This window comes from Indicator indicator, chromosome 19 (assembly GCF_027791375.1).
Source record: "Indicator indicator isolate 239-I01 chromosome 19, UM_Iind_1.1, whole genome shotgun sequence".
Classification (NCBI taxonomy): Eukaryota; Metazoa; Chordata; class Aves; order Piciformes; family Indicatoridae; genus Indicator; species Indicator indicator.
Window position 1 is genome coordinate 13,659,985 of NC_072028.1, and position 18,029 is coordinate 13,678,013.

At 39.1% G+C, this 18,029-nt stretch overlaps 1 protein-coding gene across 1 annotated transcript; it reads right to left on the minus strand.

Moving 5' to 3' along the window:
- Positions 1-1,348: 1,348 nt before the first annotated feature.
- Positions 1,349-17,780, minus strand: VPS35 (VPS35 retromer complex component). Its single transcript, XM_054389536.1, has 16 exons — positions 17,727-17,780; positions 16,180-16,276; positions 15,379-15,502; positions 13,827-14,009; positions 13,317-13,530; positions 12,486-12,569; positions 11,925-12,034; positions 9,511-9,607; positions 9,271-9,419; positions 8,559-8,766; positions 7,867-8,022; positions 6,630-6,752; positions 5,537-5,716; positions 4,137-4,376; positions 3,356-3,499; positions 1,349-2,204 (listed from the first exon to the last, which is right to left on the minus strand). Exons 1-16 carry the CDS (start codon positions 17,739-17,741, stop codon positions 2,025-2,027), a joined length of 2,304 nt encoding a protein of 767 aa, XP_054245511.1. The 5' UTR covers positions 17,742-17,780; the 3' UTR covers positions 1,349-2,024.
- Positions 17,781-18,029: the final 249 nt, after the last annotated feature.

Consider the following 18,029-nt stretch of genomic DNA (forward strand, 5'->3'; position numbering starts at 1 on the left):
TGTGAAAATTAGAATGTAAACAACTACATACAGACTCTGCCATTCTGCCTCTGCCACATGTGAAGCCTGCACAGCCAGATCCTGTGTTTTAGCTAAATTTGTCCCACAAAAGATACTGATTTGAACATCACTACGGTACAAGTTGTTTCTACCATCATAAGCATTTTCTACATTGCTTAACAGTGGTTTCCTTTTCTGACAGGAAAAATAGTTACTGAACAGCTATAGTTCTTCATTCCAAAGCCAAATGCATGTTAGTACAGTTGATCTTAAAGTTTACAGACAGTATTTTGAATTCTTTCAATTTGTAAAATTGCAATAAAGGTATTTAAGAATTGTAGGTGAGTCCTACCTTTGTAGCTTTAAAGATTACATGGAAAAAAGCACTAGCCTACAACATTAGGGTAACTGCAGCTGAAGCTGCAAAACCACTATTCAAAGACATTTCTTAAATTAGAAGGACTGACCATGGGGATTAAACAAACAGCAAATACTGTAGATTAGCAGGGCATATTCCTACTATATGAATGTATCTACATAAGCATGATAATCATGTTTGCTAACAGCAGAATCAGCTTAATGGTTCTCTTAAGAGGAACATCATACATGGACACAAAGCAACATTAAGAGTTTTGAAAGCCATTAATTAAACCACTGTGCAAGTAAAGCCGTTAGATTATCTTCCTATTCCTCCTCCACTGCAAGCCAGACTTATACACTAATATACTAATGTCTTGTTCCCCAGGATCATGTTTGCCTTCTTCAAAAAACACCACTAAATGACTGAACATTCCCACAAAGGTCTCATTCACTACCCAGTGAAGGCAGGGAGATTTTTCACTACAGCAGGCAACTCAGAGTTAAGGAAGTTAGTTAGCTTTACAATATTACATTCAGTTAAACAGACATTTCAAAGCTTTCAGAAGCTGGCATTAACCTACAGACTAAACCAGTCTTCATAGGAGCTGACATAGGCAATTGTTCTACTGTTCAGTTTCCTACAGCTTTGTCATTTAATTGCCACTTATCTGTCTCCCACAGACCTACAATCCAATACGATCCTCCACAGCTCTCAGGATGTGTCATAAAAGTATTCTGAAATGGTAACATGCATTGTGTTTCAGCATCATTTGGAAAAATACTAGTCTGAATGACAATTTATTACATTAGAAAGGCTAGCAGCTTCCCAACTTACACAGGTTAACTGCCTTGTTTTTAATGTCCCCTACAAAAGGTCTTTTGCTCTTATCAGAAGATTCAACATCAGCACTGGGTTTATCAGTGGGCTCTGAAGAGACATGAAACAACAGGTGTTAATAGCAACTTTATTGTTTCACTGGTGCAAAATTGTGATATTGAATAAACCTGTGTAATGCATTTTCCCCTAAATTTACAGTAATTAAGGTTATACATATCTATATAGATTGCAATTTCTCTATTTTAATACTATTTGGAACAAAATTATCTTGATAAATATGCCCTGTGCACAGTACTGGCCCTTACTGAATGTCACAGAGCCTTCATATGCAAAATATAACTTCTGTTTTTGAACATGTACTTTAAAACTCTCCGAACATGCATTAATATATTCTAGGTTTTAGGGAAAAATATTACACTTAGTTTTAACCTGCATTAAAAGAAAAGCACAAGCAGAATCTGACATACAATAATTCCAACAATCTGATGCTCTGTAAGGATCAGACACAGTTTCAGATGACAGTCACTGCCTGTTTAGAAGTCTAGTGCTACAGAAGCAACAGTGAATAGACAAGAAATCAGAACCAAAGAGCCCTAGCAATGTCACATGGATTTCATAGAAAGTTTCAGCCATGCTAACTGAGGAAACCTGTAGTTGCTGGTCCAAGCTTTCCAATTTGTTAGAGTACTCAACACAAGTGTTTGAAGTGCCAGACTGAACACATGAATGCTAACTTAACTTGATGTTTCTGAAAGGCACAACCTATGAATCTATCTTAAAAAAAACACAGGGTATGTAAATGAAAAGAAGTACAGTAGGTATCTTCCTAAAGAACAAGACCTTCATAAATGGGCCCCTCAGATTCTGGTGATTCCCTCCTCAGACGCAAGTGCTCCAGTGTGTTGTGAAAGTGTTTGTTAATTTGTTCTGTTTCTTCAGTAGACTCAAGGTTTGGGAGATCTTCTCTTATCTTTTGTATAAGCTGATTCAAAACCTGAATTGTCACCTACAGGAGAACATAAACAGGAGTCATCAACAAGACCTGTGTATAAGCACATAGACATTTATCAGACTTGACTCTAAACTATGGGTATTTAGACAGTCGTTAGAAGGACTGCATGCAGACAAACTGTTTGAGACTGCTTTCTCTTGTTCCTCATAGGGCACCTTCAATTTCTGAGTTGTGGAAATTACTCCACTGCAGCAAATTAAGAACTGAAGGTACTGAACCTGATAGCTTTGTAATCTTTACCACAGTATTTCTCTCTAGTTTATTCAATAGAAAATTTTAAAGCTTCAGACAACTAAAGAACAATCATATTGTCTATGCACTCTAACAGCAGACATCAGGATGATAACAAATTTAAAGTTACTCTTAGTGACAAAGTTGTTGCCATGGAAAGTACAACTGCCTATGCTGTCAAGCACTACATACACCACACACAACCACTGTATCCAGAGGCTGTTTTTACATCTGCCAAGTGCTTTGAAAATCAGTTTAATTTTTCCCTCTTATACTAGTGTACCACTACAGCAGGAAGCCAATTCAGTTGTTGAAAAGTCAGCAAATCTCTAAAAACCTCTTGGGATAGTTTCTCAAAACTACAAAGTATTGTTTGCTCTTGATCAAATGATGACATCAGATGGATATTGATCTCAAGTGGATAAGTTTACTAGCAATCTGCTAACAAAAATTTTAAAAAAATGTATGAGGTAAATAACTATCTCAGATTTTAGATGCAAAATTGGGCTGATACATGAGATGTCTTATCTCTCAAAATTAGAGCTTGCAGCACACTCAGCAGTGACCTTTAGCAGCTGTAACAATCTTCTTGCTCTTTTGCACATATTAAGTTAGGTGTCTCTAAAGTTAGATGAGAAAAATTTTAAGATTTTAAGGCCTAGTAAGTTTTGATCTAGTAAATACTTCAGGTAACTCAACTGCAAACATTTGATGTTTTCCCCCATGTAAGAAGAATGAAGTTTTATCCACTGTTTCACTAGTGTATCGAGAACTCCATTATTACCAGAAGTTATGCCTTTTGTGAGACTACACAGCAAATGGAAGAGACATGATTTGGGGTGCAAGTGTGAGTACAGAGCTTAAAGAAACACTCTTTAAGAAAGAGATGCAGAAGAGACTGCATTTCCACTCACCGCCTCGTTTTCCTTTTCATAAAAATAGATATATCTATTCAGAATTTCTATGAAAAGTTGGACTTGCAGAGAAGGGTCCATACACTGATTTGCAATCTTCAGAGCCTTCTTTAGGCATTCCATCACTCTTTTTCCTCCATGAAGCTAGAAGGAAAAACACAAAAATTAAAGAAATAAGACCTTTAGGGGGCTTTAGTATCTCCTCCCTTGGCATTTCTCAGTTGTCTGCCACAGAAACAAAACTATACAAACTGTGCAGAACAAGCTTTCACTGAAAGGTTACCCTGCCTATCACCATTTTCAAGTGGTCAGACAATAGCATAAACAGTTACTGAAAGCCTTTGATTATGAGATCAGTCACAGTCAATTCTAATGCACACTGCAAAACAGATTGCAAACACTGTTCTTTATAATTCTAACTGCTTATGTGGCACTTTTCTTTTTCCCCCCTCTCTCCACTTTTAACTTCAGCAACTTGTATGATTCATTTGGACACTTAGTAGTTCATGTGCAAACATGTAAAATGCAGGCTGGACTTAGCCAGTATTCAACTAGTTGACACTCAAAATCTTGCATGGTACCTCCATCCTTAAATCTGAGTTACCTTTACTTTTGTATTTATGCATCATGAACTGCAGTGAAATTTGGAAAATTCATATATTAGAAAACATTCCAACCAAATCTACACTACTAAGGATACATCTACTTTAGAAGTGCCTTCAGAAGAAAGGCAGAACAATGTTACCAAGACATGTTAATGCTGCTGTCACTTTGTACTTACCTCCTCTCCATTCTTGTCAGTATTTCGGCCAGACCAAAAGAGATGGGCACAAGTGCTCACAGCCCGGCACTGGTCTGGCTTCTTAAGGAGCTTAGAGGCTGCCAGTGCACACTGAGTCCTCAAAGGCTCATGGTTCTCCTCACTGAAGCACTTCATCCTCTCAAATGTGCCAATTATCAAGGTGATTGCAGCCAGCTGTGCTTTTGAATCACTGATTTCGTCTTCGTATAAAGAGAAGGCCTAGCCAAAGGAGACAAGAAGATTCTTAATCACCACTGCAGAACATCAGAAAAAAAGCCAAATCAAACCTGCCAGTGACGTGGCAGGCAAGACAAACAGTTATATATTTGTTAAAATATTCGGGAAAGAAAAAAGGCCTTCCTTCTTGACAGTGTTGAAATCAAGGTAAATCCAGACTGGAGTACTTCAGCAGTCCTAGTAAACAAATACAATGTACATATAATCTGAAGATGGAGCTTTCATTCAGTTCAAGCGTCTGTTGAATTAGAGAACTTCAGTGGCAGAACTAGTCCCTGAAGAACCTTTGGTTCTTTGAAAGACAAAACAGTAAAGCACAGGCTGAATGGTAGGTCAGTGACCACAGAGTAGGTAGTGTTTGCACTGCTGCTATATAGTGGAAGAGCCTTGAAAGGACACACGAGACAAAATCTTGAGCTATATCTCTAACAGAAGGTACGTAATTGTCATGCTGCTCTCATCTTGTGCTACAATGGTAACTGATACAAGACAGAGGAAAGGCTGAGGTTATCAGCCACTCAGTTACAGAACATGCATTAGTAGCAGTATTAGGGAAAGATTAGGGTAAAGCTTGCAACATGGATAACATGAAACACAACAGCTCTTTATCTGATGGGGAAGTTGTGGTTTTGTTGGGTTTTTTTAACAAGTAAGGTTTAAGGATCAAATAACAGGTTTAAGGGGATTTTCATGAGTAGTTTATAATAGGTTTCACTACAAGGATTTAATTAGCAAAGCCCAGCATGGCAGTTGGGAACACTGCAAATTGTAAAGAACTTCCAGAGTGCCTGTGGTCAGCGCAACACCAGCGAGGTAACAGTAGCTGGGAGACAGTCTTTGAAGCAGTGAAGGAGCATGTGATGTTGAGAAAGCTACACTCCTCCAGCAAACCAACTATGCAAGTTAAGAGGCACTGCCACACAGCCCATGTCAAACTGAGTATTCAAATCAGCAGAGCAATGGAGCTCAATTCCACAGCAGCTGGGGAAGCAAAAATGAACATGAGGAGTTTCTACCTAGCAGCATTAGCTGTCAATTGTTCAAAATGTTTTAATCACACTGGATGGTTTGGTGTTCAGGAAACCTACCAAGGCCAAATTTAAGGTAGGACAGGACAGTGACTGTAATAGTTGGACACTCACCTGGGACATGAATTCATAGGCCACAGTTTCATGATTCTCAAAGCCAATCTCTCCTGCAGCCAGTGCTCCTTGTAGGAAGAGACGGAGAGGCAGCTCTGCCAGTTCTGCTTTGATCAGAGCACTGATGGTCTGATGAGCAAATGAGAAGATCTTCTGGCATTTCTTTTCCCATTTGTCATCCTAAAGAAGCAATATAAGCCAAAGCTTGAACAAGATTATTGCCATAGGGAAAAGGCAATCTAAATTGTAGTAAGATCTTGAAGTGCTCCATTCTGTTGTCTTCTGCATGCCACTACAGCCACTCCTTTACTGAAGCAGTAGTGAATGCCCCAGCAGCACTGTGCTCACCTCAGTGAGTCAGCAAAGTAGTACTTTAGTTTACAAAAAAGGTTCACACCCATTCTTCCTACCAGCTCAGAAACCTTCTGAGGAAGTCTACACTGAATTGCAGTTACCAAAGCTATGCCTGGAATATAACCTAGCAAAAGCCGTATTAGTTAAGTGGAAAAAAACTCTGTTCAGTCTGAAGCAATCAGAAGTGGAACGGAATTTTTAAAAATTGAGGAGTGTTTTAAAAAACAGCATTTTACTTATTTCCCAACAATATACCCCCCACAAAATTATATGTTCAAGCTATCCCAAATGGGAAGCATTGACATTTTAGTGTGCACTTTTGCAAATACTGTATGGTAACCTACAAAGAAGCACTTGCTTTTAGAAACATTAAATACTGCAGCTACAGATTTATAAGTTGATAAAATTTAATATCTGAATTTAAATTAGTTTCAAGCCATCACTTGCAGCCTTGTGGCTCTCTGTTCTCCATGTGAAAACACATACTAGTCACTTTCATGAATAAATTTCTCCTTCACCATTCCTCAAGTGGTGAGGTAATTCAATATGAATTGATAAAAAAATCCTCCTTAAATTAGAAAGCACTGACATCTCAAGTAAAGATCAGACTCGAAAAAAAAAATTAACAACTAATCGAGCATCCTGTATCAAGTGTTAGCATACTGTAGTCAGCCAAAATGCACTTTTTAGAAAGCCAAAAGGATGCAAGTATACAAGAGTTACCTAGAAGCAAACTTACCACTTTTGAATTCTCTTTGTAGCGAAAAGCAAGCTGATATGCAGCAAAAACCAAGGGTGGCAGCGTGAAACGAATACGCTGGTTCCCACCTGCACCAAAGTGTTTCCGGGCAGTGTTTAGGATCTAAAACAGAAGCACCACAAGCTTAGAGAATTCTTGGAAGAGCTGTTATGTGCATCTGTAACTTAATCTGCACTCTATGGAATGAGAGCAGCAGAAACACGTGAAGAGCATCAGATAAGTTACAGTATTTTGGGCATGCTAGACACAAGTTGCTTTATTTGAATTAAGTGCAGTCTCCGTAGCTTTTTTATGGTATATGCTCAGACTTTTCCTATAGCTGCTTAATAGGTGTTAGGCAACACTTGTACTACATTAACTGCAGATACATTTTGGATTGTGCAGTGAGAAAGAAGTTGCCTGAGATTGCACTTAATAATGCCACTGAATACATGCTCCCCTCAGCTGAATGGAATTGCAAACAGGGATTATTCTTTCTTACAGTAACTTGTAAAAAAGTAAAAGAAACCAAGTTTAATGCAACTAAACACAAGTCAGTAAATCTTTTCATACTCTGAAACAGACTAGAGCCACATGCTGGCAGTCACACCTGCAGCTCTTGCCATTTTCCCGTCCTTAGTTTTTCATTATGCTCATACATGCTAGCTTCTTTTACTGCCTTTCTTAGTTCTGAGAATAAGCTGCACACACAACATGAATGTGGTACTTTCCCACCTATCACCCTTGTTCTAAACCTGCAGAGAGGGACAAAGGAACTCTACTTTTCTGCACTGTTAGCTTCTGCCCCACTCTAATTTTGGGATTATTTCTGCCTATTGATAATCATGTATTGTTAAAACTGTAATTATCAAAAAAAGCAAGAGTTCCAGGTATCAAAAGAGAAATTAAATCTGGGGCAGAGTGCCATTAACCTGCTGAATTTTAGATAGATGGTCATGTGAAGGGGTCAGAATATTAATTAAGTTACCACAAATTAATATAGTTGCATGCAAACTGCCAACTCATGGGAAAGTGTAAATTTACAAATGTTTCTAAGTCCTCTTCTGATTTTTTTCAAATAAGTATTTCATTGAAGGTGTCATATATAATGTTTTCTACTGAGTTTGTAGTGCCAGAGCAATGATGCTCCAGCTCCCAGCTGCACTAAACTCATCTAGTAAATAATGCAAGAGCTGACAGTTCAAAGAGCACAAGCATTCAGAAGCATTGGTCATACCAGATACTGTTGGTCAGGGTCATCTGAGCGCAGGAGATGAATAAATCGTCCCACAAGACTCTGCTCATCAGCAAAGTCCTCAGGGTCAGGATCTTCAGCAGGCTGATCTGGTTGATCTTGGATCAGTGTGGATACCAAATTCATAATAGCATCAACCTGTTAAAGACAACATAAGCTCTGTTTTAACTAGAGTAGTCTATAAGCAGAAGTTGACAGCAACTGAGACTATCTTTACTATTATTATTACTATACACAGTGCTGACAAAGCACATGGAGAATCTATTAGCTGGAGATGCTTTAGGATGTATTTGCCTTACTCCCTGAAGAAGCGTCCCTCCTGAGCACAAGTGGGACAGCACAGTATAGAAGAACCTCAAATTTCAAAAGCACTACTCAGCATTCTCTGGGTAACAGGACTAGTTTTAAGGTGATTCAGGGTCTTTGTTCAAATGTGTAGAAGGGGTCTCTAGGATGAGGTCAGGGAATAGGCACAAGACAAGGCATTTAAAGACATGGGTGGAGGAATTATCAAGTAGCATAAAGCCTGTGCTACTAAGACAGACAGGTGGGAGCATGCAGGGGCATGAAGGCTAAGAGACAACTCATGCCCTGCCTGAAGCCACTAAACATTTTTGTTCAAACCTTCAAACAGTAGTTTAAATACTTAGGATTTCAATTAACTTGTGTCATACCTGTTCTTGGGACACAATTTCTGTGTTATAATCCAATACATTGCTAAGCACATAACAACTCATGCTCTTCCTGGACTCATAATCAAAGTATTCAAAGAGCGGGTGAAAATGTTTTAGTTTCAGAACTGTCAGGATATTGTTGTAAGTATCAACAGGGATTTTCAAAAGTCTAGTCAGCTCCTTCGAAACAGCACTGCTTGTTGCAATACTACAAGAGAACACATGCAAAACACACAATCAATAGTTCACACATGTTGACAGGATTTAAAGTCTGCCTCAGTATCAACTCTGACGTACACAACATCTAAGCAACTCACTGCTAGGGAAAAAGGAAATAAAGTATCAAAGCAGTTCACCTTGCTCTTTAGGATGTACAGCGCAAACTGCACCTTTTATATTACTAATAGCAGAAACTGTGATTGCAAAATCAGCAAGAAGAACATATTAAAGTGCTGTAAGGGATGAATAGATGACTACACACAGCTTGGAATACACACTGTGTAGCTGTACATGTATGCAGTAGGATTTATGACCAGATGAGCAAGTACTGGTTAGTAGTTTATCATGATCCTCTACAGCTTGGGCCAAAACAATAATCTCACACATGTGAAGCATGTCTCTTTGCTATCTTGCCAGACATGGGGAAACGCAGAAGTCAAGATTTTAAAGTATTAATTACACTTCAGAGAGAATGCAAGAAGCATTTACTTACTGTTCCAGATTCAGTTTATTGAATATTTCCACAGTTGTCTCCAACACCTTATCAACATAGTCAACTCGGTCTGGGTAGCACTTCATAGCCAAGTTAATGAGAGAAACTTGCAAAGATACTACATCCTCTGAGGGCATGTCCTGGCGAGACTGAAATTCAAGACAGCACCAAGCTGATAAAAAGAAAAGCATGTAACTGCAAAAAAGCACCCCAAACTTGCATGCAGGAATACAAGCATACCTGTATAACGGTAGCAACCTGCTGTGAAAAGATGTCAAACAGTTTGATATCTGCCGGGATACCAGGTCCATCTTCACGATGTGCAAATAAAGCTAACCTGATAACAGATAAAGGAAAGCAGCTTAGTCAGCATGGTTTTTCCACTCCTTTCATACAGGCCAGAACAAGATAATGGCATAAAAAGCAAATCCTTTAGGTATACTCAAAAGCTTTATTACAACTTAAAAGGAAATTAAAAGTCAGAAGCCTTAGAGCAACTAAGCCTGGTAAAAATCCTGAAAAAAAGTGCTGACAGTGATGGCAAGATAAAGAGCAAGAAGGACATTTCATAATCCATGTTCTTCAGCTAGTAGCAAGTTTTTGGTTCTTTCCAGCAGATAAAGGGGTACAGAGTAGGCCAATGGAAGAGCAAGTATCCTACTTCTGTTGAGTGACATTGCTGAAGTCAGACATGCAGTATCATTCTCTGAAAAGCAGCCTCCAGAGCAAAACCAGAATAAATAGGCTGACTTAAGTATGCTTTGCCTTAAGAAACAGATTAACATGTTTTGGTCTTCCACTGTTTAAAATGAGCAAAACACAGTGAATTTGAAGCAGAGAAGAATACTGTTTTGGAAAAAAATAAAAGGCAAGAGATTGCTACCCAGCAAGAATTCCAAATGTGCTCTACAGCTGTTTCTGTAACAGAAGAAAGTCATGGCAATCCCCACTTCTGTAGAAGTCAGATACAAGATAAAAGGAATCACTGCAGGAAGGCTAGCACCTTACCAAAGCTGCAGCTTAAAAAGGTAAGCACTGTCATCTTTGCTTTTAACTGTTAGGGGATTATTCTATTCTGAAATAGAGGAAGACCTACAAAGATATTTAGAAAAAGGCACTTGATTAGATTTTTAGTTAATTGTCATAGGGTTTCTAACCTTTGATTCTGAATTAACTTTGGGTTTGAAAGAAGAAGTCAGGCAAGAAAAAGCTGAAGTACCAGGACAAACAGACATTGAACTACTCTTGTATTTCCTTAGGGCAAGGAAATACAGCAAGCAGACTTTCTAAAGCCCTAACAATCATTGCCTTCCTCAAAGGAACGAGCCAGCTTTTCTTGGCAACAGCTCAGAGGGTAAAGGCCAGCACGCTACAAAGTATGATCAAGTTGCAGGCAGATGGCTGCATAATTAAAAGCTATGAATTGTTTAGTAAAGCAAGAAAGATCCCAAAGCAGCAAGACTATTTGCAGGAAGATTCCTTTAACAAGAAAGTCCCATGAGAATAGGGACTATAGCTTCACAAGCTTGCCCAGCAGTCACTGATGTTCCATTTCAGTTATCCCATGCCAGCTGAAATAAAGATAAACGTCAACAGGTACTACCTGCATGGCATAGATTCACATCTTACCTACACAATACTGAAACACCTAACAAAAGCTAACAACTGCAGTCCAAAACCAGGGGCAGTGTCTTCCCTACATGCATGGATTCCAAGAACAGATCCCTTCAGTTCCTCCAACACTTGCAGTAACCTTACAGTAAAAAAGCACAAGCCATATTACAAAAGTGAATATCCTGTGACCTCTCTTGAAACAGTCTCAGAAATTAGCTTGTTGTAGGCATCGGGATTTTGGAGTTGTGTTCTGTTCAAAGCTAACACAATTATGAAAAAAATTCATCCATGGCAACAAAGTGTAGGAAACCAGCAAATATCTCAGAGGAAGGCAGAGCTACTTCCCTGCAAAATGCACAAATATTGATATCCTGGTAAGACCAAAGACCTGAACAAATAGATCTGATATGACCTAGAGAAAACAAACTATAGATTAAGTAAAAACTTCAAAATCCTAAATGACACCAGTTATGTTTAATGCACATGGTCCATCACCAGGCCTTAGAGAAGATAAAGAAGCAAGCCACAACAAATCAGTGGGACAACAAATGCCAGTGGGACTCAAGATCCCTGTGGTAACAGAAGTCCATACATTGGTACATGGACCGCATATACAAAAGCAGTTCCATTCCCTGTTCCCTCTTTTCTGAAGAGGCATGCTATGTTCTCTGATGAAAACTGAAGGTAAAGTAGCCATTTGGGTCTCCAGACTTTCAAGAGGTTTCTATAACTAGCATGACTGTCAAAGCAGAACACTGCAGCCGTTTTGGTTCGGAAACATGGAACTGCTCAACACTAAATGGTTGCTTCCTGGATTAATCTGTTTACACGTTTCAATCAGTCCTTAAAGCGGGTTTCACCGGAAGCTGCAAAAGCAGCTATAGAAATATACCCTTCACTCCTTTAATCACAGCTGACAGAAAGACACAGAAACAGTGAAGTTAAACAGTATCAAAAATGAAAAGCTTTCAAATGCTAGAATTATCTGCTTGTGCGTAACAAACTTAATTGAGTCAATTTCCACCCCATTGGTCACTCACCTGTCAATTAAAGCAATAATTATATTTTTCACATTCACATTTTGGTGCAGCTCAGCACAGGCTCTGAGAAATGGGTTCAGGGTTTGGAGGTGAAATTCATCTGGGAAAACCTGAAGTTTTAGATCAATAGTCATCAAGTTATAAACTGAATTTGCCCATTGTTATACAGCAGTAAAATGCAACACTAATTCTAAAGCAGACAACCAGAGAGTAAACATGGTCTGGCCTACAAATGCATTAGGGTTCTCCATGCTGGCCTTTACTGGGTACATGCACGATGCAAGACAACCAGGCAACCTGAGGGCCCAGCTATCTATTATGATTCATACTGCAGGCACTGCTAGCTCAGATGCTTACAAGCTTTTGCAACAGAAGGAGCACCAAATAGATCCATCTCTACTATACCCATCTGGTTAAAAAATATGGGACAAGCCACTGTGTAGGAGTTCCAGTGATTAAGTTTTCCAGTTCATGAGAAATGTGAAAGCAGCCACAGTCTCACTAAAACTCTAGAAATGTGTCCCTATGTCCCACCACTGCAACTGAATTAAAGCAGCTCACCTGTATGATGCACTCCATGAGGTACTCCTGAGCTAAAGCATCTCTACAGTTTACAACTTGCTCCAATATTCCAGGCAGAACAATCTACAATAGGGGGGGAAAAAAAAAAAAAAAAAAAAAAGTCTCACAGTGATTTCACTATTACTTTCTAAGGTTCTATTCACACATAAGCATTCAGTCCAGAGCAGTATCTATAACATCTCTCAGCTTATTCTTTCTATAAAGGCGGTCTGATAAAAAGTCCCAACTTTCAGCAGTTCTACCCTTCAGAACGGGAAAACAACAATCTACTGGTCTCAGACATCTGTCCCTTTTATACATTACTAAATCAAAGCTTGCAGGTTGAGTAAGTCTGTGCTGCTAGCTTTGCTGGCACACTCGAGGTCTCAGCAGTACTGTTCAAAAATAATTTTCAGCAGGTATATGGTAGAACTTACCAGTGATAGGCATAAATGATGTATTTGGTTGACTATGATTTCATATGAGTTCACTTGAATACTTTATGAAACAGAGCCTCGTTTAACTTGTAAAGTCTTTCACAGAACACTATGTGTACATATTCTGAACATCAACTCACTCTTAAGTAAAATGGGAATCAGGAAAGGGTTTTAAACTTGTCAATGTAACAGGCAAGCTGATAAGAAAAATGCACAAGTCATATTTAGCCACACAGCTTCATTTAGCATTCAGAACTCCTCACGAGTTCAAGAAGCACCGGGATTGCCGAACTTCTAGCATAGCTCTAAGAATTGAAGCTGCTCATCTGAAAGGCCTAACTGGTTGCATTTAAAAAAAGTAATACAAGTCAAAAACGATGGAAAGACACCACACCTGCTTATATCGCTCCACATTCACACCTTCCAGCTGACTGAGGCGAACCAGGTTTGTTCCTACTAGGATCCTCAGCTCTTGCCTTTCTCGCTCCCTTTTCTCTCTGTCCCGACTATGGCCCTGGTGTTGCATTCGCACCCAAAGCTTGTTCATCTCAGCAAAGTTTAGCAGCACAAAATCCATTGAATCACTGATGTCTCCAGTGGTTTCTTCACTGAAATTGAAAATGGGTTAGGAACAGGAAAAGCTTCAGAGGTGTTCATTCTTCCATCCACAGCTGAATACCAAATTTTTAAGTAGGTAGGAATAGGGAAGTCTGCAGTGGAATATCTGGGTCCATAAGAAAGGATCATACCCTTAGTTATGACAAACCTTAGTTCTAGAAGGGGATTCTTAACATCTGTCAAGTTTACAGAGTTCTAACTCAAACTCTCAAATCTGAAGAAAGTCAGAGAATTTTTTTTTTTAAATTACTGTTAACAGAATGAAGTTATAGCCCATCATTCTTACTCTGCTTGCTCGCCTTCATCTGGTAAGATATTCCTGGTACACTGCAGAAGATAGTTTCGAAGGAAAAGGCCTCTAAGAGGATGCTGTACACCACGGCACATCTCCACTAGGTCTTTCAAAATATCCTTCCTGGACTGTGGAAATGACTTGACATAGACAACACCTACTGTTATGAGGAGATACCTGCAAATGGCACAGAAACAAACTGCAAAGTCACTCAAAGGCAACAATACATTTCTTCCTTCCTGACAGTATTACCAAGGCAGAAAAGGCAATAAAGTATCATACAGGTCCCAGAATGTCGGATATTCAGTCAACTTCCAACTCTTATTCTCCTCTTCTGCAGAGCACAGCAAGTGTGAACAGCCACTTGCCTCATTACTGTACTTTATACATTACATGTATAAATGTTTAGCATGAATCAAGTTCTAAATGCTCTCCAACTGGCTTGTCTGTACTTCCAGCACCCCACTAAGCTGGCCAACAAGCTCTGCCACATATAGATAAGTAATCTATTATGGAGAGGCAATTAAGCCTCTTTCACACTGTGGTCTCGAAGGCTGTTACACTCCTCAGGAATCCCCAGGCCTCTATTCATTCCTTCAGCATCTCTCTACTAAACAACAGGTAGAAGGAACATGCAAGATGCAAAGCACTGATGATCCAGTACACATGGACTCTCCTTCAGATTATGAGAAGAAACATGTAACACTCAGAGACCTCAATACTCTCTGCATGCATCTCTGCCTCGTACACGGATACGCACAGATCCTTCACGTAAGTATCAGAAGCGCTCAACAAGGAGAATTCCAATTTACGTCAAGTAGACAACTCAAATGATTGTGCAGGGGGTAAAGACATTGTGCTAGTTATTAGAAACTGCATGAAGCAGCAGCTTGCTGTCTTCAAAGACTTTCTGTCATGAACATAAGGTCAAGAACTAAAAAACACAGCACAATTCAAAACCTGAGCCCTAAGTCTGAATACCTAAATGTTCTACAGCCCAATGGTAACCCATTTAAAGATAAGCCTTCCAGTTACCATCCCAAAGCATGCTAACATATAGCCAAAAATAACCCCAGCACACATATTCAGAAACGCAAAGCTTTACTTGACAAAAATTTCCAGCTTCACCCTCACTTCTTGCACTCCAAAGAGACAGATGGTCATGAGTGAGGATCTAAGATCCAGATCCTCAGGTACAAGTCCATAAACAGGTAAAGAGTCAATGTATAGTCAATCTCACTGGTCAGAAAGTGGTACTTGATTAATCTTCCACTGACCAGCTCTTTAGCCCAAACTCAACTTTATTCTAGTATCAAAGTACTTCCACCTTGGTCATGTACAAAACCAACACACTGGCTGAAAGAACAGACCTGCAGATGGCCTAAATCTTGGCCTTAATCTCCAAAGTCTGATAGCAATCCATTCTTAAGATATTCAGAAACATTAATCACCACTGCACATGGAATTCTTGCCGTCAAGCAAGAATGCAGAGTTTGACCACTATGCACCAGTTTTAAGAAAATCAAAGCAAGCAACACACACTTACAGTCTTGGAATAATATTTCCAGCGTACTGGACAAGCTCATAAAGATCTGCCACTTTCCTTCCTTTGGCAAATTCATCTGTCAGGTAGACTTCCAAGTAGTGTAGCTCATCAGAAATTGCCATGTCTTTTAATCATAGTTAAGGGTTTTAAGTTATACAGATTTACAGAATCATCTGCTCATTCATATTGAGGAAAGATGCTGTGCCAAATACAACCATGCCCAGGTAGGTAGTACTTCTTTCTGAAACAATTACCACTATGGGAATAAACATGTAATATTAACCCTAAGCCTTCAATTCCCGTTTTTAACATATCAGGAAAATAAACCAACTCTAAATCAAACCAGTGAGTAAACGAATGATTGAACAGAATCATGTCTCTCAGAAGAAAATCATCCACACACTGAGAAAGTAGTATTTGCATATATTCACATTCTATTCCCAAGTCTCATGAAAAGGTTCTCCTGCTTCAGATACCAAGCGTAAAAAGCAAGTTAGCATTACAGATTTTGAGGCAGCATACTGCAAGCAGAGCTAATCTAGAGCCGATACTTGTGTAGAACTAGACTTCTGAGACCTCTCAAAGGAAGGTATGAAAGCCATTAAAGACCTGGTTTATACCAAAGGGGAAGGGTGATCTTAAACAGTGAGAAAAGAGTATAGTCTCCTACACCATATGCAGACAACTAAACATTGAAAAGTGCTAGTAGATACCCAAGACCAATAAGACGTTATTGTACCAAAGAAACACATGAATATTTAATTCCAGATTCAGAACAACTGTTTCCTCTTCAAAGGATACAGAGCTCATAGTAGCTCTTTGGAGATAACATGGAAGTCCGCAGCTCACCAAGCATGTTGGAAGCATGTTTCAGAGCATCCATGAGTTTGTTTTTGTCCTTTAGAGGAAGAAAGAGAGAACAGCCTGTAAGAAATCATACTAAACAACTACACATTTAACTTTTTTAAAAAGCATACAAAGATTAAGTAACCATCAGGAAAGCAAGAATTCTAATTCAATCAAGTGATTTAGTATCCAGCTTGTACTATGTTGCCCATCCTATTTAAGTGAACACTATGCTTGAAAGCGGCAAGACTACACACATGAAGACAGAGACAAAGTAGTAAACTGTAATACTAAAAAGCACCAAAAAAAAAAGTGTTGCTTATGCAGGTATCTCCATCTACCACTCAGATCCTATCCAACAAGCAAAACATATTTCCTCTTCCCCCCACACCCACTCATCTCTTATTTTGTTCAGATTTCATGAAGAAACCTCTAACATGAGATGATGTGCATTGTCAACAGACCATTGCTATAATCATACTCCTCTTCCCCTATTTCTCACCCAAGAGTGGCACCTTACTGAAAGCCTCAGTTGATTATGCTACATATAACTTCTGCATATAATCACCTGGCATCACAAGATGCCATCACAAACTGCTACTCTACCACCCACACACAACTGTTAAATCCATTGTAAAAAGTGGCATTAAGTTTTGGGGGAGAACTACAAGATTTGCTAGTTCTCTTTATATATTTATATATATTGTTACTCAGTCCCAGACAGCAGTGAACAGCTCAGCTACAGCTACTTCAAAGATTTCAAAAGCATTCAAGAGTATAAAACTGGAAGAGGTGATACCTTTCTTGCTACCGTCACTGAGCTGCAAAGTTCATTTTCCTAACCACACAAAAATATATGGGAATATTTAAGTTGTCATTGCAACTTTCAGTAGTTTCTCTAAATAAAAACAGGCTTCTCAGCTCCAAGAAAACTGTGCAAGATGACATCATCTGCCTGCATTGGCTACAAATTCCAGATAAAGCACAACCTAACCAGTGGAGTTTTCCCAACACAGAGGAATTCATGCCTCAGTCTACAGTTAATTACTACAAGATGTATCCTGTGCAGCAGGTAATTCATCATTTGCCTCACAGTCTGCAGTTGATGCCAAGAAAAGATTACATGGAAAAAACAACAGTATGTTGAACATAATTAGTTTCTCATCATATAGATCCACATAACACGATTTTGAGCAATAACATTCTGATGCCAAATAGCAAGCTGCTTCTCAGTTTAGGTTTACTTAAATGCCAACACATAAATCACAAAGTTACATCATTATAGTTTTACTTGTCAAATACTGGAGCAAAACCAGGAAGATACATTCAGAGAATACTCAAGGCTCACCCATTAAGCAGCTGCTTCATGTATTTGAAAAGCTTTTGCCAGAAAGATGCACAAAGGGTTAATTTCCCTCACAGCACTAGAGGTTAGTGTGTACTTACTGGTTTACTTCTAGCAGACAACAAGCTTCATTGCATTTTTAAAGTTACATTCTTACCAAGCATCTCTTCATCTGGAAAGACTGCACCTTCACAGCCTGAATGGCTTCATCCAGGAGCTTTTCCTGCTCATCCTGAGGAGACTGCTGTGTTGTTGGCTGGAAGTTAAAAAAAAAACAAAACAAACAAAACCACACACACAACAAAAACCCAGAATTCAGTTATTATGAAACTATTTTAGAACAGTGCAATTGACACCGCAGCACAACCACTCAGGAGTTATCAGAAATAGCTATGTGATAGGTAAGGGAGAAAGTTCCTAGTTGCGGTGGGTTGAAAATTCCCCCCAACATTAAACTGTC